At 42.7% G+C, this 27,223-nt stretch overlaps 1 protein-coding gene across 7 annotated transcripts in view; it reads right to left on the reverse strand.

Moving 5' to 3' along the window:
- Positions 1 to 27,223, reverse strand: part of SH3PXD2A (SH3 and PX domains 2A) — a 241,172-nt gene that overhangs the window by 169,062 nt on the left and 44,887 nt on the right. For all 7 annotated transcript variants that reach the window (XM_028730369.2, XM_028730368.2, XM_077930205.1 and 4 more), the window contains one exon: positions 5,306 to 5,381. In XM_028730369.2, coding sequence (XP_028586202.2) covers positions 5,306 to 5,381 — 76 coding nt within the window. The remainder of the gene's footprint in view (positions 1 to 5,305; positions 5,382 to 27,223) is intronic.

Raw genomic sequence — 27,223 nt, forward strand, 5'->3', positions numbered from 1 at the left:
TTGATCTTTGTATTTATTGGACACTAAGTAAGGCATTTAATTATACCTTTCTACTGGGATGGAATAATGGCTTCACCTAATTTAAACCCAGAAAAAACCTGTGCCCTTTTTGAAACACAGTTTCAGAAGAACTCATTAAATTGCATAGATGAGAAGAGCACTGCTTAAACTTTAAAGCATAAAGCTAATAGCCTAAAAAGAAATATTCAAATTAACCACCGACTAAAGAACCTGTTGAAGGACCACAATAAGTAGAGCAGAACGAAATTAGTGTGGCTTTCAGTTTAGAGTCTTATTCCAAATTAATAATGCTCCAGGCAGCCGAAGTTGAAAAAAAACAAACACTGGAAGGTTTATTTGAATAAATATGGTGTTTGTGCTGCAGCCAGACTCCAGAGTCAATTATCACCGGCATCCTGAAAGGTTTTGTTAGAGCTGTCCTACACTTTTTTTTGGCAAGCATAACCACCACATGTATTCACCGTTATTTAAACAACCCAGTACACATGCCAGAATGACAGATGCAATTGCCAGTATGGTCTCTGAGAAGATATCACACCAGATCTTCTTTATTTGGAGCTGCCTTCTGATCCATTTCTGAGCACAATTCAAAGTAAAATTTATTCCTTACAAAGCCCTAAATGGCTTGGGGTGGCCACTTCCAGCATGGGATCACCTGTTCCATTATGAACCTGCTCACATACGGCATTCAACATCTGAGGCCCTGCTTCATGTTCTACCACCTTCAGATGTGTGCCTGGGAGGGACATGAGGGCAGGTCTTCTCAGTGGTGGCATCCGGACAATGGAACTACATTCCAACAGGTTTGGTTGCTTGGTCTCTTCTCTCTCTGAGTTTTATTTGGGTGGCAAAGTAGGACTCTATTGCCTATCGATATCAGGACAGCATCTTCACTGTATTATTTTCGGCACCAGCTTAAAACATTTTTGTTTAGGCAAGCCAATCCAGACACACAGAAGTGTGAAAAGTTGGTTTACTGCTGATTTCAATGGTTTTTAAAAACATATTAAATTATTTGTTTTTAACTGTTTTTATTCAGAATTTTAATATTTAATGTAAACTGCTTAAAGATTTTGTTACAACCAAGCAGCATATAATTTTTGATAAATTAATTTAAAAATACATTTTTTATTTTGCCATGCCATAATTCTGTTCTAACCTCCTGCTATGGAAATGCACTTTTTTAAAAAACTGCCCCAGTGGTTTTATATCCCCCTCCCTCTTGTGCAGCTTTCTGAATGTTTTTATCTCATTGCTTATTTGTTTCGTTTGATTTGTGAATTGCCCAATTTATGAAACATTTCAAAGCAATTAAAGACATCAGCAATCAAAACATATATAAAATGTCACACATAAAACAGTAATTCAAATCCAATACAGATACAGATTAGAATAAAAATATCCACTTAAAAGTGATGTTCTTTAAAGTCTTCAATAGTTGCCAAAGAGACAACAGAGTCAGAGAATATATGATACTGAATGGGGTGAATTCCAAGGGGTAGGAGCCACCACACTAAAAGCCCAATTCCTACACTGTACAGACAGAATCTCCTGACAATATTGCGTCTACATGAATTATTTCTTTTGTGTTTTTGTGTTTTTAATCTGGGAGCTGCCTTGGGGAGCTAACAGGCATAGTAAGAAAATGTTCCAAAACAAACAAACAAACAAATGCCTGACAACCCCAATTGCCCCAGAGTAATGTTTTCCTGCGGGAAACATAAGACTGCAGAGTCAAGTATGAAGCTTCCCTCAGTCAACAACATCCCTTCACAGGAAAGGAGTCTGATGCCTCTCCTAGCAGGAGGATTTCATTACAAGCTTCTTGTTGCTCGATTTTCAATTAAGGTTTATCGCCAAGCATTTGTTTCAACAAAAGAAAGGCTTTGACTGTAAAAACTACAGGGTGTTTTCTAATTAAAGTAGCAGGTTAATTCAATGTTGTTTGGTGATGTCTGACGTTCAGCCAAGTAATATCCCCACCCTGAGTGGCCTGTTCCTTTTCAAAGCTTTACACTGCAGAATTTTGTCTTCTGCAGCTAGAAAAGAAATCTTAAACAGTTGGGAAAGGAGAGAACATACTGATACTGAGGGGACTGGAAATGAAATATGAACTTTGAAATGTATTCTCACTGAGACAATTTCATCAGCTCATAAAACCAGCACTCATGGTCTGAAGTTGTTTAGAGTGAATGGGTAGACAGATTCAAAGCCTGTTTTTTTAAAAAAGCGGCTAAATAAAACTCTGATGATGAAGGGAGGATGGGACAGTGGTTGATATGGCACACATTGTGGCACGTGTGTCTAAATTTGATCAAGAGATCATGCACCCATAAGGTCTAGAAACTTTTCATGGCTATGTTATCAGCCAGATGAGAGATTGGATACAAGTTTTGCCAAAATAAGCACCAAGGGTCAATTCTTGAAAGTATCTTCCAGAAGTGAGAAAGAATGAAACAGTTACAGTGGTGCCCCGCAAGACGAATGCCTCGCAAGACGAAAAACTCGCAAGACGAAAGAGTTTTCCGTTTTTTGAGTCGTTCCGCAAGACGAATTTCCCTATGGGCTTGCTTCGCAAGACGTTTCGCAAGAGTTCTTGCGAGTTTATTTCCTTTTTCTTAAAGCCGCTAAGCCGTTAATAGCCGCTAAGCCGCTAAGCCGTTAATAGCCGCTAAGCCGCTAACAGCCGTGCTTCACAAGACGAAAAAACCGCAAGACGAAGAGACTCGCAGAATGGATTAATTTCGTCTTGCGAGGCACCACTGTACACAGGTAGAAAGGGCAGCACTCTGTGAAGTTCCAAAAGAGCAGGCAGGTATTTCAACAGAGCTTGTGCATGAGACTTTACTAGCTGCTTGTCTCTATAGTCTGCCTAAATTTATGTGTTGAACCAACTGAGTACAGTGGTGCCCCGCAAGACGAATGCCTCGCAAGATGAAAAACCCGCAAGACGAAAGGGTTTTCCGTCGCGGAGGCGCTTCGCAAGACGAATTTCCCTATGGGCTTGCTTCGCAAGACGAAAACGTCTTGCGAGTCTTGCCATTTTTTTTTGCCCCCCCCTTTTTTCAAAGCCGCTAAGCCATTAATAGGCTTTTAACAGCTTAGCCGCTAAGCCGCTAATAGCGCTAAACCGCTAATAGCGCTAATCCGCTTAGCCGCCAATGGGGTTGCTTTGCAAGACGAAAAAACCGCTAGACGAAAAGAATCGCGGAACGGATTCTTTTCGTCTTGCGAGGCACCACTGTATTTGAATACAGGATCCTGTCCCTCCTTCACACAAAGGCAGCATACTAACCAGTTGAAAATGCATTATTTCCTAGTTTACACTTTAGAAGTTTTTTGGGGAGAAAGTTTAGAGGGAGTGAACATATTGTGGCTTTTTATGTGACAGGTACCACATGGTGGCTTGACTGTTTACATAGCCCCGTATATCCTGGATCATATGTACAGTAGCTATTCTTGCTGCATAAGTGCAGTAACTGCTTTTCCAAAAGGCAAGATGGCTAAGGGCAAGAATTTATTTTTACAAGGCCACTTCCAGACTGTCACTGTTTTGTGGGCAGGATTCAATCACATACTGGCAAATTCAGGTTACACATTTAAAGTGGAATTGGTGCTCTTGTGCAACAAACCGCACACTAAAATAAAAACGGACTTTTTGTGGAAAAGAAAGTAACAAGAAAATGTGCTAGGAAAGGTGGGCTAATGTAATACAACCTTTTACAATTTCCCCACAAACAAAGTAGAATTAAGGTTCAATCAACAGTAGACACCTCCCATCACGGCAGGGCTGGAGAGAATCTGGAAAACACGATGGCAGCCTTTCGCCAGCAAGTATCACAACTTTATCATCAGTATTTGCTTACACTGAAAACTGGCATATGTGCACCTCTAGTGGTGCAATGGGTCAGTGCATCTGGCTGTTAACCAGAAGATTGGTGGTTGAAGCCCACCCTGCACTAGATGACCCTTGGGTTCCCTTCCAACTCTACAATTCTATGATTCTACCATATAACCTCCCTGCAAACTTTGTGCAAATCAGTCAGAGCAAGAGCTCAATAAACAGATTGGTCCAAGTCTTATCCCACTCCCTGTAAATTTGCCTTCATGGTCTGTACTTGGAGAAAAGGCTTATTCTTACTCTGCACCTGAAGACAAAGGGCAATCTTTTAATGGGTTTCAAGCCTCCTCCACCTCAAACCACACCATTTATTCTGGAGCACAGTTCAATAAGCCAACCTACAAGGCAGCTGCCATAAAGCATCTAGCAACTAATAAAACAAGAGAAAGATGGTCTCGATCATGTGCACCAGTAATTAACAATGAGCTGGAGTTCCCAGCGTCATCAAAACTCTTCCTCTGTGAGTTCAGCTGGGAACAGTTTTGTGCAGACAGATGAAAATACTCTCTGCAAAGGAAATCATGGCAATATTTATATACCTCTCTGCTGCACAAATCATGTTGGAGTTGAAAGGCTGTTTTTATTTTTTTGGCCTGGCTCCCTAAAACTCTCATGCACGCATAATTTTTCCTCGTACCTAAACAATTAGAGTGGTATTATTTGCTAAGACCCAGAAGTGCACAAGCAAGCAGAAAAGAAAGGCAGACCTGAGGGAGCTAAACCTTTGCCTTTCAGTTTTAATTTATTGACATTGTTATTTCAGCCCCTGGTATACATTTTCAAATACCTTTGAAACACGCCTAAAAGCAGCTGAACTCTCTGGACAGATTCTACCAGTGTGGGATTTATGCACAAGGTAAGTGAGCCACGGATTAGGGCTTCAGATAATGAGAGGCCTCTATATACCATCCCCCCACAAAGACATTGTGTTGTCTCCAGTGCTAGTGCTATTGAGAGTAGACCCAGTGAAGTTAATGGGCATGACTATTAGGCTCATTAATTTCAGTGGGTCTAATCTAATTTACTTCGAATACAACCCCAAATTCCAAGTTTTACATAATCATGAAATAAAACCTTTTAAATTTAATGTCATGTGCAGTACACACATGGTTTTCCTGGGGGAAACAGCAGGGCAAAAAGAGAAAAAGTAAAGTGTTTGGAGATGGACCAGGAAAGTGTGGACCTGTGCCTAAAAAGCGTGGGGCAAAAGTGATGGGCAGATGAGTCCTCAATTTGTGTAAATTCAGTAAACAACTGAGGCATTAGCATTTCTTCAAAGATCCTGCCTAAAAAACCTGGTCTGGACACCTGTGGATGAGCCTACTCATTCCCTCAGAGGCCTATTAAAGACAAGGTGTACAAATTTATCAAAAGGTTTGTTACCTGGAAGAAATGGGATGATTCTCTTCTTGGGATCTTTCTGGCCTCCTTCGATAGGGAATTTATCCAGAAGCTGCATCTGCAAAAGAAATATTTAGTGTGAACAAAAGTCCATCACCCCCTTTACCCACTCCCACCTCAACAACAACATGACCTATTTTCCTGGCTGTAACAGATCTTGAAAGCTGCAGGAGCAGCTGTGATAAAGGGCAGGATTTTTTATTTTTTTACAAATACAGTTCAGTGAACTTGGTTGAAGAGCGGCAAGGTTCCTGAGAGGGCAGGGAGAATTACATCAGAGTTGGGACAGGACCAAAGCCTGGAGTTCCAGCAATTCCCAAATTAACTATTTTGTACTTTCATAATAAATGAACACACAGTTTGACCCTCATCCATGTTCTGGGTAGCAATCCTGCAGGGTCCACCTATCCTCTAAGACAGACCACCCACCTGACGAGAACTGCTGCCTCAGAACCGCCAGAGAGGTTATTTCAATGAAGCATCCAATGTGGTTGTTGGCAGACCTCACCTATCTCCCACACATTGCTGTGCTTCTCCGTGCATCTTGATGGACAGGCATACATAGAGCAGAGGAGTTTCCTGGGGATCTGGAAATACTCTCTTATTGTGATCCCTGGGACTTTGCTGGAACAAAATGAGTTCTTACAAAGTGGAAGGTTGTATCAACCTTTCTGGAAAGACCCTCCCTTCCCTGCTGACCACACATTTTCTGCAAATTTAACTCAGTGTGCGGTCATTGCAAATGGCATCCATTACATTCATAATATATAGAAAATTTGGCAAAGTGATTTAATAATAAGGCAGACAAATATTTAATCTGTAAAAATATTAAATTTGAGATATTTTTAATGCCTGCTTTCAGATTAAACTATCACAGTATAATGGAGACAGAAGTTTGTTTGTTTTTTTAAAAGTTGGGTTGCTGCCAGGTTCTTTGGCAGGAATACTCCCATGTTCGTGTGTGCGCATTCACATATGGGACCATGTTCCTCCAGCACTGTAGGAACAGAGGACAGGTTCCTGAAGGATGTGTAGATATGATGGGACCACCTGATTGGCAGAGATCTTGAAGCTGGAAAGGCTGCATGGTACTATGAATAATGAATGATGTGCAACGATGCAGAATCCTATAAATCTGGGTTCTAGGTTTGCCATTTGAAGAGCAAAACAGAGAACACATTTTCTGACTTCGCTATAACAACTTTCATTTTATATACCCATGAAAAAGAGGATGTGTCCTAGAGAAAGAGGACATATGGCAACCCTATTTTTAGCCTTTATTGCATACATAGACCTGGACCATTTTTACTCAACATTCAGAAGCTGGCACACTGAGGTTGGTTGTTGTTGTTGTTTAGTCGTTTAGTCGTGTCCGACTCTTTGTGACTCCATGGACCAGAGCACGCCAGGCACTCCTGTCTTCCACTGCCTCCCGCAGTTTGGTCAAACTCATGTTAGTAGCTTCGAGAACACTGTCCAACCATCTTGTCCTCTCTCGTCCCCTTCTCCTTGTGCCCTCCATCTTTCCCAATATCAGGGTCTTTTCCAGGGAGTCTTCTCTTCTCATGAGGTGGCCAAAGTATTGGAGCCTCAGCTTCAGAATCTGTCCTTCCAGTGAGCACTCGGGGCTGATTTCCTTCAGAATGGATAGGTTTGATCTTCTTGCAGTCCATGGGACTCTCAAGAGTCTCCTCCAGCACCATAATTCAAAAGCATCAATTCTTCGGCAATCAGCCTTCTTTATGGTCCAGCTCTCACTTCCATACATCACTACTGGGAAAACCATAGCTTTAACTATACGGACCTTTGTCGGCAAGGAGATGTCTCTGCTTTTAAAGATGCTGTCTAGGTTTGTCATTGCTTTTCTCCCAAGAAGCAGGAGTCTTTTAATTTTGTGACTGCTGTCACCATCTGCAGTGATCAACTCAGCACAACACAAAGGGGGCCGCATACAGTGCTAATACATCCCTTCAAGCACCTTCACTAATGTGGATAGGAATCATTGAGATGGAATTCAACTGAAAGTGCTCACAGTGAACAAATGTGCATAAAGCACACACAGGAAAATCAGATCTTTGCAACCGACATGTACCTTAATACTCTGGTGTGTACGCAGTCTATGTTGAAAATGGCAAATACTACATTTTCAACTCCAGGAACTCCATAGCAAAGGGATATCATTTCAGAACAAGGAAGGATGGAAGGTGTGCCCACCATCAAGCGTAACATAAGCCAGACTCCAAATCAGGCACAATAGCATTACATCGGTTCACATGTAAAAGAATTGCCCTGTGATTACAATGGCTTCTAAAAAAAATCACTACAAACCAGCACTTCAAAACATCAGGATAACACCTAGGGAGGGATGTAAATATAAACGTTTGGGAGAACCATTTCTTCCAACTGGATTCCCAAAACAAATGGGTGGGTGGCTGTCAACACAAAAGTGGGGTTAAAAGGAAGTATGGAAACACCCTAAGCCATCTCCATCAGTTGAGAACCCTATATTTTGCTGCTCCTAATAGATATGTTGGAAGAATACCCACTAAGATTTTGAGAGCAAACTTTCCTTCAAAGAAAGACACCTAATGGTCTCTCTCAGGAGTCTAACTATCATGGAACACTGGACACTATTTGCTAGCATCTGGCTGGAAGGAAAAAGACCTACCTGCATGGAGAGTTAAGGAAGAGGAAAGAACCATCAGGCTTCCTCATTTGCAAGTCACCCTGATGAAGAAACAGATTGTGGCTTTAATGCTTCTTAGACAAATTGTTTCTCTGCCAATTGAAGGTGACTTTTTTGAGGAGGGTGGGAGTTAAAGGATGTTTTGTTTTCCTGTAGACAGAGTTCAGGCTGTCTGGGGTCAGTCAGGGGTAAGATTACTTTTGTTCAAAGGAGAATGAAGGTATAGTTCAACTCCAGAGTTTGCTGTCATGACATTTTTATCCAGGAAGAGAAGTGTCTCGTTTTTCTCTTAAGAGTGACTGACTCAGTGAGCCTACAGCTGAGACAGGCACATTCCTAGCGTTATTCTTGGAGGTAATCTTGTTTGGCTGATGTGGGCCTTTCCTAACCACATCAAGATGGTTGTGTGGTATATAACTAAGTACTGTTTATCCACAGGGCTGATATCAGTGGAACAGATGCAGCAAGTTGCAGCTGCAGAATTCCAAGATCTTCCATCACCAGATAATAGAGATACAAGTAAAACAGGTTGGCCATAAATGTCAGCAGTCCACAGTGACCTGACTGCAGGATGTAAACCAGTCTTCCCCAACCTGACTAAGGGTGATTGGGGTTTGAAGTCAAAAGCATCTGAAAGGCAACAGGTTAGGGAAGGCTGAGCTAACCTTTAAAGTGAATGTGTGAGTGGCGGGTGGTGAGCTTCACTAACAAGAGATATCACATGTGCTGCAGTAACTGTGTGGGAGAAGGGAGTCACCAGAAGGATAACCAGTGCTGTTAGCTAAATATCCAATCAAATACATGGAGCCTAAACACCCTTGCTTAGTTAAAGGATGCAGAAAGCTTGCAAGTCCACAACAGGTATCAGCTAAGGCTGCTGCCTTATTCTCTTATTTAGTCAAAAGGCTTTTTCCACCTAATTATTTTTTTACCTTAAACTTTAGCGAAAGGAAATGGAAGATGGTAGCAACATCAAACTTTGTATTGAGCAACCCTGTAAGAATGGATGAACTTTCTGCTGAATATTGTGGGGGGCGGCAGTCTGTTATTCCTTTTTAAGTAACAAACTGGGTCTCATAAAAAAGGAAACAACTGCAAATAGCTGTTATGGTCCATTTGCTGGGGGTTGGGGAAATTATAATTAGCAGCAATAGTATCAGTACTTTTAATGCAGAGATGGGATGTATCTGGCCTTCCAGATGCTGTTGGACTCCAACTCCCATCAGCTGCAGCCAGCATACCCAGAGGTCAGAGATGATGGGAACCGCAGTTCTAACAAAGCCTGGAAGGTCACAGGCTCCCCATCCCTTATTTAATAGGATCAACTGATAGTTATAAAGTAGTGATCTACCATTCAAGAACCATTCACGAAATAACAGAATAATTGTGCTGTCCAAGCGAAAAAGAGTACAGAAGAGGTAATTTAGCACTCCTATGTTTCCATATGCATATGAAGACGATGATAACCTACTGAATCAGGTAGGCCCATCTTGTCCACCATCCTGTTCTCAGAGTGGCCACCCAGATGCCTGGGGGAAACCTGCAAGCAGGACTCTTCCCTCCTGCAGTTTCCAGCAACTGGTATTTAGAAGCATATCGCCTCAGCTGAGACAGCTATTGCAGAGGAAATGTAATTATCTGCCGAATCTGCTCATCAGGAGCCTGTTTTAAAGAGCCAAGAGCTTTCCCTCTGTGCACTAAACTCTTAATTTAGCCTGACAAAGATGACTGCAAAAGCTTGTACAGGTTAATTCATTTAAAGTGTTGTATTCAGTGCTGCACAAGTGCAATGTTCTCCTTGTGCAATGGGACTTCTTCATCTTCTCTGCCATTGCAACCTCAAAATCTCCCCTGGAGGGTCCCCTCGACCCTCAGTAGCAGATTCTGAGAGTCTTGGGGGGGATGCATAGGAGAGGAAAAGAGGAGAAAGTTCTGTGCAAGCAGAACAGCAGCATTCTATCCAACCCATAGTCTTTAAAGACTTCACTCTTCCAAATTATGTAAGTAAAATAAATTTTGCAAAACATGAACTACACCCAACTTTAGATTAAGTGCTTCAAACCAGATAGTTGCAATCTGATGTTCCAGTTTAAACTACTCCTCAAAGCATCTTAGGAACAAATTGTTTTATGGAATAAGATGTCATCTGAGTGAGTGATCAGACTTTTATTTTTTTACCATGCTATTTGCACAGTGTGTGTGTCTGTGTTTAATCATGTAGCCATGGTTGCCTATTAAATTAGGATATGCAAACACTTCACTACCACCCAGAGCATAAAAAAATGCAGACATGTTCAAGTAAGCCACAACTTTCCAATTAAAAATGATTGACCTGTTCTCACATGAAACCAAAGGTATGAAATTCTGTGCTTGAGAACTACAGGTTGAGGTCTATACAGGTCCCTAGGATGCAGTCGAAACCCTGCAACAGTGGCACAACTTGTGATATAGCACATTGTGTTCATTGCTGGAACTCTCCCAATACACTGATGGAACTCTCTCAATACACTGATGGAACTGATGGAGCTATTCCACTAGTGAAAATACACAAGAGAAGTGGCCAAAATGAGGTGGACATTTGAGTGGGACATCTTTTTCAATCCACAGCTACACCATCATCAACAGTGCAACTTTGCATAGGCTCCAGAGTATTCAAATCAATGGGAGGGGGAATTAAAAATGCATCACCATCTTCTACCCTCCCATGACAGCCCCACAAGTTCATAGCACACCACTACCGGCAACCATTTTAGGCATGTCCAACTAATGGGCAACCACCAACACACAGGTCCTTGTGGACCTGGAAAATGGAGGAATGGGGGCAGAACGGACTTATGCACACTCTGCCAACACACACGGGAGCCAGGAACAGAACCCACTGCAAAATGGTTGCTGCCTGTATATAAACTCCACACAGGTAGACCAGGAAGGAAGGAAGGAAGGAAGGAAGGAAGGTGATAGTGCTTGTCTTCCGCCATCCCCCTTTCCCATATTGCAAAGAGAAGCCAATGTTCTTGATCCTTTGGGGGGGGGCAGTCCATCGCTATAACACGCAGCGCTTTCAATTTAACACAGCGCTACAGACAGCAGTGCTTCCACTTGCCGCATCATAAAGCGAACGTTGATGATGCACTGCCAAAGGAAACAGCTACTACCCCGCGATTGACCATGAACGTCAGACGATCTGCCTGTCAATCACATTCGACCTGTTGGACATGCCTGATGTAAAAGAACATAATGACAACATAAGTAATTACATGATGTAACGTAGCCGCAGCTGACAGCGAGGGCAGATTGCAGTGGAAGGAAAACAGTGCTGCATGTGATGATCATGGATCAGAACATAAATCAATGGCTTCTTACATCTCTCCAGAAAAGTGCCTTTTCCAAACTGCATTGCTGAACAGTATTTCCATACAGACACAATTCAATAGCAGGGAGCAATGTCCTGGATTTTGAAACACTGGTAGGTTTGTGCAATCCACACTGTCATATGTGTCAAACAAAGCAGACTTTTGTTTGATCTGTTCCCCACTAAGAGCACAATGACCATCAAAAACAGAAAACAATAGCTTCGAACACAACGGCGCATGAGCTTGACATTGTCAACTGAAACAGGATTCAGGATCATAGGGGATTGCCCATAGCTGGGCAAAGTATAACTAAAAAGAACTTGCCAAAGTAAACAATCACCAATTTTGTTGACAAGGTGGAACAAGATTGGTCAGTCACTCTTCCCCACCCCCACCCCGCCTCACATTTTTTAAACCTAATAAAAACCTAAAGCTGCTTTGCCCATATCCCCCTCAATCTTCCAAACACACAAAACTCCCCCCAAGGAGTCCAGATAAGGACTTTATCTTTCGTGTGGAGAGATGGGCAGCAGCAAGCTGAACAGATCTCCTGCCTTGTGGGAGTTTCACAAGTACTGCAGCCAACAGGGTGAAAGTTTCACAGAACAGACCTTTTAAGCCTTGGGGGCCAGTTTTTATCTTTGCAGTTTTATGTTCTGACTTGGTCTGCTTCTTAAAACTAGTTTAGCGGATTAGGGAGAAGTATCGAAACTTCTTTAAGTTCCAGTTCAGTACGTATAGCCCTGATGTAAACATAAAAAATTATTCTCCTAACTGCATGCCTATACACATAGAAAACACCACTTTTTGGTAAAACACGCACACATAAGTTTTCTAATGCAGGCGAGACCTTAGCCCTATAGAATTGTTGCTCACTGTGGAGCATAAGTGTGCCGTGTGTAGAACAAGGAGTAAGGCTATGCTTTAAGCAGCGTCCCAAATGCCACATTTCCCCACCTGCCCCCAGTAACAATCTACTGTGCATGGTTGGTGAGAATGCTGCCTTCTGTGAGTATCATTTTTCTCAGCTGAAGGGCACCGTTTGTCAGTGTTGACTGCGTACATACAAACCCTTCCAAGGCTGTGTATTTGTCAAATGGTCAGGCTGGAGTTAGTTTCAAATGCCTGCTCAGCAACAAAGTTCACTTGGTGATCCTGGATTAGTCACCATCTCTCAACCTAACCTGCCACACAAGGTTGCTGTGAGGACAAACTGTGAGGCGATTAGGATTTTGCTTGCACAGTTGGCTTCGTATGGCTGTGCCAGGGTTAAAGTTGCCTTGCTGCAGCTGTTTTACCACTGCGCTGAATTGTGAATGCTTTAAAAAATGTACTAAATTGGGATTGGGTGTTTTTATTCCTTTTCTCCTTTTACTGAACATTGCTTTCATGAGGCAGTCAACAATTGTATCATATAAATAAATGGGAGAGAAGAGAAAACAGGTATGTTGCCTTTAGCTCCTTGAGGGGAAAGCAGCATATGAACAAAAATAACGTGTGAGGCAAAGTGTCATTCTCCCACCTCCTCACGCTCAGAGGACCTTAGTTCTGTTTCATTTGGATTTCCCCCCTCAAAAATACATATATTTTACTGTTAATTTTTCAACAAATAATAATAGTGCACACAAAATATCCATTTACAATACAGGTGCTGCATTTTCCATTTACAGAACAAGCTAAAGCTTTTATAGATCTGCTAGAAACGAGTCTCTCTCTTTTTTTTGCATATGTTTACAATATTTCACAAAATATATATGATTCAGCATTTTCCTGTTTTTTATTACACATAATAAAGGGGATTTAAACACACACTCACAACAGAAAACTCTAGCACTCTGCAGGATCAGAAGAGTGCAACCCTCAGAAGTATGTCCACCTGAGCTTACTCCCAAGCAAGAGTGCATATTGATGCAATCTTACACTTTACACCCAAAGCAAAGGTGGGTGCTGGAAATAAGGAGGAAATTGGAAACAGGACGCCAGCTGCCTTCCACCCAAACAAAGCAAGTTGTTAGGAAAGCATGACAGTGGCTGGGTGTGTCACTACAGAAAAAAAAGATACTTCATGGGTTGGGCTGAGAGCTCAGCTGCTGCAAAGCTATCTTGTTTTATTAGAGGGGAGTGGGAAGATTTGGCTTAGGGAACAAGATAAACAAACACAAGGTCCACAAACCTAAAACCAACTAACCTATTTTCAGCCAGTTTCAGGGGACAGCCTTGCACTCAACCCTCAGGGTCCTAAGAAGGTCTGAAGAAACACAGTCATGCTCAACTGGTGTTACACAAGCAGCTAAGAAGTCATTTTTCCGAAACTTACACACATTTTTAAGCCACACAATTAACTTTGGTGTTCAATTACTAATTAATTAATTCATCAGATTGCCTTGCTGAAGTCAATTCTATTTGATTTATATTATTTTCGTTATAAATATCGAGTCAGTGAGGTGTAATGGTTACAAGTGTTGGGGCTAGGACTTGGGAGACCAGGGTTCGAATCCCCACTCAACCATGAAGCTCAGTGGGTGACCTTGGGCCAGCCCAAGTCTCTCCACCTAACCTACCTTGCAGGGTCGTTGTGAAGATAAAATGGAGCTGTGGAGAACCATGTACACCATCTGGCCCTTGAGGGGGCAGTCCCCCCCCCAGTCTTTTACTGCCTTAAAACATCTCTATTAAATATAGCCACCAGGCATTTGAAAGGGATCTCCTCCTCCCTGGTTTCAGAGGCACGTGGCTGAACTGGCACCAGCCATGGCCCACCTGTGCTTGCAACTCTTTCACTGATGTGGGTTGCTGGGGGAGTGAAAGTCATGTGTGCGCTGTTGAAAGCATTGCATGTTGCTACTGCCAAACTCAGCGAGGAGTGATAAGGATGACTAAAGGAAGGCAGCCAGGAGAGTGGAGAGGGAAGTGGACAAGAAGAGATCAGAAATAAAAGACTCAGAAATGTAAATAGGGAAAAACCAATGGGACGGGAGTGCAATGAGACCTGTGTATGGGGAGGTAACAAAGACATAGTGGCCGTCAGAGTGGTTTCAACTCTACACCCCTACTTGTGAGGGTGAGGTTAGGGGACAATGCCAAGGGCCACTTCTGGTGAAAGAAAATAACACTTTATTAACAAGGCACAAACATGAACCCTGGACTCGTATTCACTATAGCTGTGAGCAGTGCTTTTTTTCTGAGGGGACACATACCCTTAAACATTTTGTGAATCTAAGTTTGGCATCATTGAGGGGCAGTATTTCAATATGAGTAGGAAAATGTGAGTGCCCCTAAACATTTTTTTAGAAAAAAAGCACTGGCTGTGAGTGTAACTTCATGGAAGGAACAGGGGGAGGGGGACCCCCCCTCCCCAGACTCAAAGCAAATCTCCTTTCTGACAGGTGCTGAAATACAGCGCCATTTATTTCTACACTTAGAGCTTTCTGCAAAGTTGAGTGGCAAGCTGAAGATAGCAGGCCAAGAGAGAGAGTCTTTGAAATTTCACCCTGGCTTGGAGCCTTGGGGATTAGCACTGGTGTATGAAAACAGAACATGAAAGAGAGAAGAAGAAGAAGAAGAAGAAGAAGAAGAAGAAGAAGAAGAAGAAGAAGAAGAAGAAGAAGAAGGGTATAAAGTATGTGCACTGGGGTATGGGAAGAGGTGGTTCTGTCTACCTTTTCATGTGGAATTATTGATTTCCCAGAGGCACTCCTGACTCTCAGGCAAGAAGAATCCACATCTCCCTGTGGGATTGCTTATTAAACACACACACACAAATCAATAACATGACAGACAAGCCAGGTAACAGAAGATGAGAGTGATATTGCCATTCCATTCCATATGGAGGCAAAATATTAGGCTGGGCAGATTTGGTTTCTGTGTGACTTGAGGCAAGGTTCTTATACTATCTCTTAGTGAGCCTCTTTAAACTGGAAAAATAGCTTGATCCCTCTCATGAGTGACCAAGGGCAAGTACACACATTACAGCCACCAGATTGAGACTACTTCAAATCATTCCACACAGCAGCTGTTTTCACAGGATAACCCATTTGTGGGTAGTGGCTTGCTGCTATACTGATTGGAGAACCATACAAATACGTAGTCGGAAAGCTTTGCAGTGGTATCGAAACTCACTCAAGTCACTGCAAACACACCTGGCAATGTGGTCATATCCAGTTTAAGCAGCCTTCATATATTTGTGTCTATGTGCAGATTATCCCAGGGACAACATTCTCTGGGTGAGGTCAGACAAGATATGTTAAGTTCAAATGTTCTGTTCTCATGCACAGCTTCACTTTCAGCCTCAGTTTAGTATTACCTGTAGGCTGGAGCAGTGTCTAAACTGGCAAATTATTGTTAACACTTCAAAACTTGCTTTCCAGCTGCAGTTGGAGAGCAAGCTCTAACCATAGTTTGCAGATTTAGATATCACAGCAAACTATGGTTAGCACTAAACTGCAAACCGATCAGGAAGTCATGTGCAAAATGTACAGATGAAGGTAGCTGAGGAGCCAATGGCTCATTTCCAATCCACCAAATCATGTTCTAGTAGTTCAACTGAACTAAGGTAAGCAATGCTTCCTTCAATATATGGCCTGTTTTGTACTTTGCCTATCCTAGACTGGAAGAAACATAGGAAGCTGCCTTATACTGAATCAGACTCCTTAGTCCATTTAGTTCAGTACTGTCTACACTGACTGGCAGCAACTCTCCAGAGTTTCAGACAGGGAAGCAGCTCCCTCTAAGTCTAAGACTATTATTGACACGTACTTAAAAGGTAAAGGTACCCCTGCCCGTACGGGCCAGTCTTGCCAGACTCTAGGGTTGTGCGCTCATCTCACTCTATAGGCCGGGAGCCAGCGCTGTCCGCAGACATTTCCGGGTCACGTGGCCAGCGTGACAAGCTGCTTCTGGCGAGCCAGCGCAGCACACGGAATGCCGTTTACCTTCCCGCTAGTAAGCGGTCCCTATTTATCTACTTGCACCCGGGGGTGCTTTCGAACTGCTAGGTTGGCAGGCACTGGGACCGAACGACGGGAGCGCACCCCGCCGCGGGGATTCGAACCGCCGACCTGACGATCAGCAAGTCCTAGGCGCTGAGGTTTTACCCACAGCGCCACCCGCGTCCCCTTGGGAAACAAAAAAACTTATACAAGTGGAAGGTCCCTGTATTGGACACTAGAACTACTGATTAACAAAACACAAACTACACAGCAAGTTGTGTTTTGCTGATCAACAGGGAAATCGGTTAGCTGCAATTTTGCGGGAAGAGGCTAAGCTTGTCACTTCTCTCTTGATATTTGGCAGCATACCAGGATTAATGGAACATAGGAAGCTGCCTTATACTAGGTCTGCCTATTTATCAAGTTATTTTTATTTTCTTCATAAAATTTATACACCATTGGATTGTTAAAAAACAACAACAACCCTCAAAGCAGTTCACAAAAAGATAAAACAAAAACTAGTTCAACATTGTCTCCACCGGGTGGCAGTGACCCTTCAGAGTCCAGGACAAAGGTCAGCAGCTTCACTAGAAATACTGGGGAGTGAACTTGGCACCTTCTGCATGCAAAGCATATATTATGTCCCCCTCTAATAATGGATAATCAAATTATGTTTTGTACCCCTACTGCCACTTAATTTTTAAAAGTCTTTGTTAGTTCAACGTCACTGGTCCATCAACAAATATTTTAAAACCTGCATCACAATTTCATTAACATAATCCATAAGAGGAAATGTGTGAGCATCACCCGCTCCACATGTGGAGCCCATGTAGAAAAGCTGCCCTGAAAAGTTCACCTAGTAGATGGAGCATAAATGTTGCAAATGAATAAATAATGTGACCACATCACCAGGCTATAATGACAGCACTCCCGTGTTGCCCTCAAAGCATGACAAAATTAGAGTACAATCCCTTAAACATGAGGCAATCAGAAGAATTGTGAAAATCGGACTTGTATACTGAAAGGGCTATTTGCATCAGGTTACATCAATGTGGAATTTCATTAGAGCAGAAGGAAATAACAGTGTGAAGTTGACTAATTTAGTAATGTGAAGTGTGCTGGAAAGAAGCTTATAGAAACTAATATTGTATGAAGCAACAAAGTGTAAATGAAGAATGTGTAGCTGCATCTACCAAACAATATGCAACAGATGGAAACTCAGGATAGGAATCACGTATTCAGTATATTTGAAGCCCAGGTGCCTCTCCCATCCAAGCCATCATTTGTGCTAATTAAAGAAAAGAGCAGCTGCTCTCCTCTGAAAAGTAAAACCAGCTCTGCCGTCCGGGATCAAATGGAATGATTAACACACCCAGTGTGCCTTCCTAGAGCATTGTGGCTTTCCAGGGATCTAACTCAAACAGAAAAGGAAGCTCAGATGTGAAGTGGTGGGTGCTGGAAAAGTTTTGATTGAAACGTTTGACAAGCGAGGGGAATTCAAGAATACATATCAAAGCGATTTTCCCTAGCGGGAAGCATGAATATAAGATTTATAGAGAGGAAAACCTTGGCTCACCTTAATTTTTGACCCCAAAATTTTACTGATTTTGTTCATAGAAAAAGTAACTAGCTTCTTATCAGGAGAATTTGCTGTATCAGATTATGCTGCCATGGCACTGGGCCCAGGTTACTAGTGCTGCTACCACACCCACACCATACATTTAAAGCATTCTTATACCACTTTAACAGTCATGGCTTCCCCAAAACAATCCCAGGATCCATAGTTTGTTAAGGGTGCTAATAACAGTAGCTCTGCAAGGGGATCTTCTAATGACTCTCAGCACCCTTAACAAACGACAGTTCGCAGGATTCTTGGGGGGGGGGGGACCACAACTGTTAAAGTAGTAGTAGTAGTGGTGGTGGTAGTAGTAGTAGTAGTAGTAGTAGTAGTAGTAATATCTATACTGCTTTATATTTTAAAGGAAAAAAATTCAAAGCCGTTTACAATCTACATTAAAATATCAAATAAAACAATCCAGAATAAAACATTACAGAACAGTGCTTCTCTTGAAAGCAACATGGAAGTGCTGGTGTGGGTGTGACCCCTTGCCAACCAATGCTACAATGCAAATGGGTAGGGAGCGGGTGGCACTGTGGTCTAAACCACTGAGCCTCTTGGGCTTGCCGATCAGAAGGTGGGCAGTTTGAATCTGCATGACAGGGTGAGCTCCGTTGCTCGGTCCCTGCTCCTGCCAACCTAGCAGTTCGAAAGCACACCAGTGCAAGTAGATAAATAGGTACTACTGCAGCAGAAAGGTAAACAGGGTTTCCGTGTGTTCTGGCTTCTGTCAGTGTTGCATTGCACCAGAAACTGTTTAGCCATGCTGGCCACATGACCCGGAAAGATAGCTGTGGACAAACACCAGCTCCCTCGGCCTAAAACTAGACAAGCGCCACACCCCATAGTTGCCTTTGACTGGACTTAACTGTCCAGGGGTCCTTTACCTTTACCTTACAATGCAAATAAACATAGGATATGAAATGGTTGGTGTTTGGTAATTCACTGAATTACATCAAGAGTTTCAGCACTATCAGTTTGGGAGTGACTCAACATACCGTAGGTTTTTAGCACATCGTATGTGCGTTAATTGGCCTACCAATGCCCCAATGTCTGTGTCATCAGCAGCTGTTCTGTGAATAACAACCACTGTTAAGTAAGTAATTTCACTGCCTGTACTTTTCTGCATTTTATGTCCCTTGGACCTCACTTTTCGTCATCAGCAACTCATGCATGTTGTCCTGAACTCTTCAAGAACAGATGTGGTGAACCTTGTGCCCTCCAGAAGTTGCTGAACTCCAACTCCCACCCCAGCCAGCCTGGGCAATAACAAGGGATGATGGGAGTTACCCATCCAGCACCATTGCCACCATCCTCCCTTTCCTGCTTTAGTGGAAGGATGGAATCAACTGAAACAGCTAAAATGTAACAAGCTGAAACCTTTAGCACAATTTAGCAGCGCTCACCTGCTAAATTTCTGCATGTCGGACAGTGGTTCATTTACAGCCTCCTGCCAGAAATAAAAAGTTGACAGTGCTAATTTGTCCAGAGCAGTATAAAAACAACAAGGTGTGTGTGAGGGAAACACCTTTCTCTGTAAGGCCCAGCTGCTATCTCTCCTACTGGACTGCTATCTCACAGAAAGAGAGGCTCCGCCCTAATTAAAAGTGCTTTTGTACCTGGTCTATCATTTAGCCCTATGAGAACAGGGAAAACTCAATGATCTAGTAATTAAACTGCCATAGGAACAAAGTAATTGCAGGCTATCCCTTTCTGAAAATTCAAACAGGATAGCACGTTGTCTAAAGAGCTGCAACAACTTCAGAACACAACACAGACACAGAAATTGCAACAGATAAGCCTTGGAATGTTATAACTTGCAGGAAAGGGCAGTCAAAAGTCATACTACTGCACCATTCTACCCAGACCTGCTGGTGTTTTTAGAGATTCCAAAGACAACTTTCTTGTCATGCTCCTTTCGAAGCTTATGATGCCTTTATTTCTAGAAGGAACACTAACAGATGATCATCATCATCATCACCACCAACACCTTCTAAAGCAGGAGGATCCAATTCAAGTCATGCACACTAATACCAATAGGAGGAAATCTTTTTTGGCACAAGGTCTGCATTCCTTCACAAGCAACCTGCTGGAGGGAGGATGTCAGCAGCAGGCAGGACCAGAAACAGAAGCCAGTTGAGCAACAGGTATGACTCTTACCTTTGTGCAGCAGGCTCCATTCCAGCTATGCAAAGGTCAGAGGTTTACACACAGAGATGGGGAGGCTGTGGCCTAGGGGGAGGGGCCAGGCAGAGAAGCATGACAAGCCTCCGGTTCTCCACCCTTTCACTGGACAGGATGAGACGGCATACACTAGCCTGGCACATGTATAATTAGCTGCCCATGCCATGGTGTGGTTTTGCCTCTAATGTGCTAATTGCCAGGAAGCAGCAAGCGCTGGAGATGCAGGCAGAAGCTTCACCTCAATCTGTTCTACATTTAGGTCAGAAGGCCCTCCTGCCCCACTCCGGGTGCACCACAAACTCCTAGTTCCTGTACCATTTGGAAGGCCCATTCCACAGGTTAACCATCTTCTAAGTGATACACTTTTGGCTAGAAAACAAGTGTTTCCCATAAATCTTCCTGGTATGTTGCGTTTGTCTCATTTGGCAACTGAGATTAGTAACTGAGCATGTTCCCACAAGCCTCCTGTTCAAACTTAGTTCCTTGAGTTGCTGGTTCTCCTGCTGGGGCTGTTTCTGCATCCATCCTCCATCTCTGTCCTCTTCTCAGGTTAGGCCTGTGTCATCCTGCCTCACGGCCCTTGGCTGCTTTTAATCATTAGCTCAGTGTTTGCATTGCTCAAACTTGCCCAGAACAGGGAGAGGCTTCCAACTGTGTCACCATCACAGTCATACTGTTGACATGTGGAGCCAAATGCTGAAATATGCTGGTGCTGTATAATTATTTTATAATCATCTTGACTATAAAACAATGGACAGAGTGTTGGATTTTGACTCGTGAGACCAATATGGCTTTCTATCTAACCTTAGCCTACCCTCCTTTACAGGTTTGTAATAAGGACAAATCAGGCTATGTACACTGTCCTTAACTCCTTGAAGGAAGGCTAGGATATGATAAATATATGCTACAAATCACCATCTTAGTATGTCAAACTTGCAGCAGATCAAAATGTTAGGCTTTCTAAACTAAGTTGCCCTTTGGTCCCACAATGTATGTTAAAGAAAATTTTCACTTATTATTATGTTTCTCCTTTGATCCACAAACAACTTGCTTTCCTGCAAGACACCTGCATCAGTATCTCTGCTGAGCATGCTAATTGCACTAAGATCCAAATGAGACACTCCCTTCCTGCCCAACAAACTATAAATTTAGGCACTTGACAAATAATTGTTTACCTGGACTTTTTGTTTACCTGGATCTCCCCCCCCCCATGTATCCTCTCTTCTTGCTTACCTGATCAGCCTTACACTTTGTGTTGTTTTTTAATCAGAGCTGAGACAAGGGAGAGTGAATTTCAAAGAGCTTGACTTCAAAGAAACTTGCCACTGATTAGAGCGGAAAAAGATACCAAGTGCAGAAGGCTCATGCTGCATCTATACAAATAGGCTGTGTCACACAAGACCCCTGGGGGGCACTCCCCCATCTGTCCCCCTTCTTATATTTTCTCATCTGTGGCTCACAATCACTACAGCATTCAATTATGCTAAGGAAATTGAGTTTGAATGATCTGTTGACCTAAAATTCACACATTCAAGGGGGGCTGAGCATGTGGTTTGTTGTTTTATTAGCCACTTGACCCCAGAACTAGTGTTGTTGCTGCTGTTGTTACACCATGTCTTTATGAAATTTTATATACCGTTTGATAATTAGAAAACCTCCAAGCTGCTTACAAAAATACAAAGTGAAACATTACAATTTTCAATAAAAAAAGAGTTTGAAATGGGTATTTTTAAATATTCAAAAGATGGGTTAAAATCAACAGTAGCTAAAAAGAAATAAAACACATGTAACTTCTACATGTGTGTATATCCTTACCTAGTTCAATTTCAGAGAGTAGTGGTGGTGATTTCTGTTCAGCCCTATGACAATTTTGTTTTGGGGACCTTTTTAATATTGATATTGTTATGAATTTGTGGGGTGGAGGCAGCTTCCTCTAAAAGTCCTGGGTACCAGATTCCCTCCCAAAAATTTTTAGAGCTAGTAAATGCAGGAGATCACTAAATGCTTGAAGTCTTCACCCAGGTGTGAGAGCTTAGCAATCTAAAAATGCAGGTTGAATCAGTTTCTTAGCCAGGAATCACCTGGGGAAAAGAACTATCATGTACTACCAAAGGAAGGTAATAGGTGATTGACACAAATGTGATGTGATCCTCTAAGGAGGGGATGGTGAGCAAAGGTCAGGTTTAGGATTTCAGTGTTCAAATGATGTAAGCTGTGAGGGGAAGGTTGCCAGGATATCAGGGGGCATGATGTCACCACAGGAAAAAAGAGTGTCCTTTTAAAATAAAGATCTGGAGGAAGCAGGGAGAACTCCATGTACACTGGCTGGGAAAGGCAGCACACAGAGACCATTGAGCATGGCCGGCTTCTGCTCTGGACCCAAGTTTGCTGAAGCTATGAGGGAGCAACAAAGTGCATTTTTAAGGGGTTTGCACGCCCTCCACCTAAACTCAGGTGCAAATACGTGTAAATAAACCCTATTTATTAAAGACATTACAGTCTACACCGTGCCTCATTTCAAAGGAACACAAACCTGGTTAACTCAGTTGGTTACAGCATGGTGCTGAAAATGCCATGGTTGCAGGTTCGATTCCCCTCTGGGATAGCTGTATATTCCTGCGTTGCAGGGGGTTGGACTGGATGACCCTCAAGGTCCCGTCCAACTCTACAATTGTATGATTCTAAGCGTCAAGATCCTTGGAATCTTGCTACCGCTGAGCAGAGATTGGGGTGACGGGTAATAATATGAAGCTGCTGAGTTAGGTCATCAGGATACTAATGAAACTCAGCTGTATCACTCTGTATCATCTGAATCAGGTGAGGCTATGCAGATACTGGACTAATGCCCGTGGTGAGAAGGGGTTGAATGAGAACAAACAAAAATGAACCTGAATCCTGACAAGCCAGAGGTCCTGGATGTAGGTGGATCTCAGAAGTGGAAATGGCTAGAGAGCTTGTTCCAATATACCCTTGGAAACATCTTTGTCACTGGAAGCTCAAGAGGTGGATGCAATTGTGCCGTGTTGCACATTTCTTCATTAGGTTAATTTTGTTATACTGACATATATTGGTGGCAGATAGACCTAACCCTCTTTTTATGCACTTCAAGGACAGCATCACAATATATCCAAACTCCCTAAGGCAGCAATCCTACACCCACTTTCCTGAGAAGCCCCATCAAACTCTATGGGGCTTACTTCTGAGCAGATACATATAGGATTGTGCTGTAAAATCCCACATTTGACATGGAGCAACTTCCTGGGGAGAAAACATGGCATTCACTTCGGACTTGGCAGCAAAGGAATAAACAGCCAGATAGAAAGACCGCGGAAGTATCAGGCACCAACAGCGGGTATCTTTAAGTTGTTGTAAACTAGACATAACCTAATGAAGTTTGCATTGGTCAAGGATGTGAAACATTCATAATCCCACTCAATAAAGGAATGTTTGGTTCTGAATCCAGGCAGGGTGGATATTTCCACCCAGCTGCTTATAACTCTTTGGAGAAGCAAAGGTGTATATAAACAATGGAGCTCCACAGAAGCTAAATAGCCATAAGAGTACGGAGGAAGAAATGTCATTTTAAAATGACATTTGTAAAAAAAAACCAGAAGCCTTTTTAATAGGTATTTTAGGTCTACCGAAAGGGAAATGTAAATTATTCATGTATGTGACAACTGCGGCAAGAATCCTAATAGCTCAGAATTGGAAATCTGGAGAAATAGCAATGAAAGAAAAATGGCAAGAAAAACTGATGGACTATGCAAAATTAGCAAAGTTAACATACAAATTACATGAAAGAGACAATAGTGACTTGAAAAAGGAATGGGAACCTTTTGCAAATTATTTGCAGAAACAACAAAAAGAAATGGACTCATTGGCAGGATTTGAATAAACTTTCACAACTTTATTGATTTAAAAAATGGAGGATGACAATGTAACAACAAGGAATAGTATGTATACATGCAGAATACAACAATTACAGTAGTACCTCGGGTTACAGACGCTTCAGGTTACAGACGCTTCAGGTTACAGACTCCGCTAACCCAGAAATAGTACCTTGAGTTAAGAACTTTGCTTCAGGATGAGAACAGAAATCGCACGGTGGTGGCAGCGGGAGGCCACATTAGCTAAAGTGGTACCTCAGGTTAAGAACAGTTTCAGGTTAAGAACGGACCTCTGGAACGAATTAAGTTCTTAACCCGAGGTACCATTGTAATGTAACAAACCAAAAGGGGAAGATGAGGGAAGTCGGGCGGGGGGGTTGGTGAATTGTTTCTTTTCTTTTTTTCTTTTCCCTTACTTTTTCTTAATATTATAACTTTCTTATGAGATAATATGTATTGTAATGAATATAAAATTGTAAAACCCAATAAATTAAAAAGAGAGAGTGAGAGAGTATGGGGGAAGAGCAATTTGTCTTGAGATTTTAAGTTAAACAAGCAGTAGCTAAGACCCCTCCTTGGTTCAAGAGAAAAGAAAGAAATGAGCTTGTCTGTCTCAGCAAGTGGATAAGACAAAAACAGACTTCAGAGAGAGAATGGGCATTATTAGACTCACCTTTGCCCTGCGAAACAATCTCTTTCCCTTCATCATTTTCTTTTTCTTAGTAGATGGAGGATGATTTAGAAGCCTTTTCCAGTAGATAAAGTTGCTTCTAGGGTATCTCTCCCTGTCTTCATTTATTTCGCACATGCAAAAATACTTCTCACCACATTGTTTACCCTGATGTAACTTTCTGCTTCATATACTGAAGGAAAGCTCAAAGACAGTAGCTGTGCAGGTCACACTGGTTTTCCCTACACACCCTCATCAAGAATGAAAACAGGAATTGGGTGTCAACCTGATCTACAAATCTTAAGGCGCTGGAAGGAGGGTGCACAAAAAGTATACAATAGCTCATCGCCTCAGACATTTGGAGAGCCACATTTAAGTGACAGATAAACCAAAGAAAATAAAGTTTAATATAGCAAAGATAGAATGTCAAACAAGTTCTTAACTAGCCAGCCCTTCAAAGCGTTCAGAAGTATAGCTCTGGGACCAAACAGCTGAGGATTTTTATCTACTATACATACTGACTGGTGGTAGCAGGGTTGGAGGTGGAAGTCCATCCTGGATTTTTTGAATATTAGTTTTCTTTTGCTTTCAAAACAGCCTTATTCTGAATCAGACCATTGGTGTATCTAACTCAGTGTTGTCTGCACTGACTGGGAATGATTCTCCAGGATTTCAGATGAGGGTCCCTCCCAACTCTGCCTGGAGAAACTAGCTTTTTGAACCTGGGATCTTCTAGATGCAAAGCAGATGCTGTATCACTGAACTAGAGCACTTTTGTCAGAAAGTTTGCAGAAAAGCAAGAGAGAGACAAGGCCACCTGCTCAAACTAGCATTATTTCATTTTTTGTGGGCTCCAGGCTCCAGCTTGAAGAATAATGCTCCATACCTAGCCAGATATTCTGCTCCTGATTAAGGGCCAAGGCAAATCTGCTGACTCGGGGAGGCTCTGTTTCAGGCAGGATGCTGTACAGCCCTACCAGCCACACTGTCACTGTTGAGTTGCCACCTGCTATTTCACTATTTGTTCTCCCTTCTCCAGCTCCTGGAGGACAATGAGCTAAGAGGAGGAGTGTCACCCTCTTCTTGCAACAAAAACACTGCCTGGTGTCTCATACGCACAAGAACTGCAGCTAGTCCAATATTCCATTCTGACAACAAAGACAATGGTCAATATCCAATGAAGTAGATCCACTAGTGCAATGATTCCACTTGTGCAACCTAACTTGCCCACCCTCTCCTCTCCTGCTGTTCTGGAGAGTTGAGGAGGAACTCAGAACAGATTTAGGGTGCAAGAGAGAGTACAGATTTTTTTGTAAATGACCTTTGCACAGCCAAGAGTCATTGAGCTAGCCTATCTGTTGTTGTTGTTCGCATCCGTCTGTCTCAGGAGACAGTGGAAGAGTGCATCTTTAGGGGTAAAGTCAAACCACCAAAGAGTTACAGTGCCTGCTGTGGCTGTAGAGACTGATACAGGAGAGACATATTTTATTGCAGATGGGGCAGATGAAGGGGTCTTGTTTTGCTGCTACAGGTGCACCATGGCATTCCTATCTTTGTGCTCCTCCCAGCAGTCATTCCTTCTCTGGTCACTGCTGTGGATACAGAACCTGACTATCTCCAGGCACCGCAATTGTCTCAAGGGATTCCCACACAGAGGGGTTGATGTTGCCAGTTTTCATGTCACGTTTGCAGACATCTTTGTAACACAGAGTTGGTCTGCCAATGGGCCATGTGCCTGAAGCCAGCTCCCTGTAGAGCACATCCTTGGGGATCCTGTCATCTTCCATTCTGTGTACATGACCAAGCCAACATGGCCAGAGGTTGTTGGATGGCTTTCTGTCATGGATACTTTAGTTGAGATTCCTGAGTGGCAGGGGGTTGGACTAGATGACCATTGGGGTCTCTCCCAATACTACAATTCTATGATTCTATGACCCAAGGCTGGAGTAGACAATACTGAGATAGATGGACCAATGGTCTGACTCAGTCTATGACAGTTTCCTATGTTCCTACGATGGATAAAAATGTTTTCAATTGAGAATGTTTGGAGGTTGAGAACCTTTTACGCCCCACACCCATCTGCATGTTTATTCCCCACCCACAGTTACATCAAGTCATGCAGGCACTCTCAAAACCCTGGAAAAGGCTTCAAAACAAGATGTTGCTACCCGGCAGCTTGAAGAAACATGGCACATGCAAGCCTTGCTGGAAAATGTGACCTTAAAATTAAAAGAGGTGGGGACGAACTGAAACTGACAGGTCCATCTGTAACTTTTCCAGTCTTGTTGGTGCAATTTCCCAGCGGCACTTATATACAATAATGTAAATAAACTCCCCATAACCTTATGCTGGATATTTCTGAAAGCAAAGAGCGTCTCTCATCGCAAGCCAAGGGATGTGAGCACAACAGGCACTTCTCATCTCGTTCTCTGCACCCTTCATAAAAGTGAATGACTGCATTCACGGTACAAAAGCAGAATTGTGTTTTAGGGCTGTGGGCGAGAGCGCCATGCCATTTTCTGGTACCATAAATAACTGAGCGCACACAGTAGTTAGCTGAGCAGAGGGGCTTGC

Source organism: Podarcis muralis, chromosome 6 (genome assembly GCF_964188315.1).
Source record: "Podarcis muralis chromosome 6, rPodMur119.hap1.1, whole genome shotgun sequence".
NCBI classification, from domain to species: Eukaryota; Metazoa; Chordata; class Lepidosauria; order Squamata; family Lacertidae; genus Podarcis; species Podarcis muralis.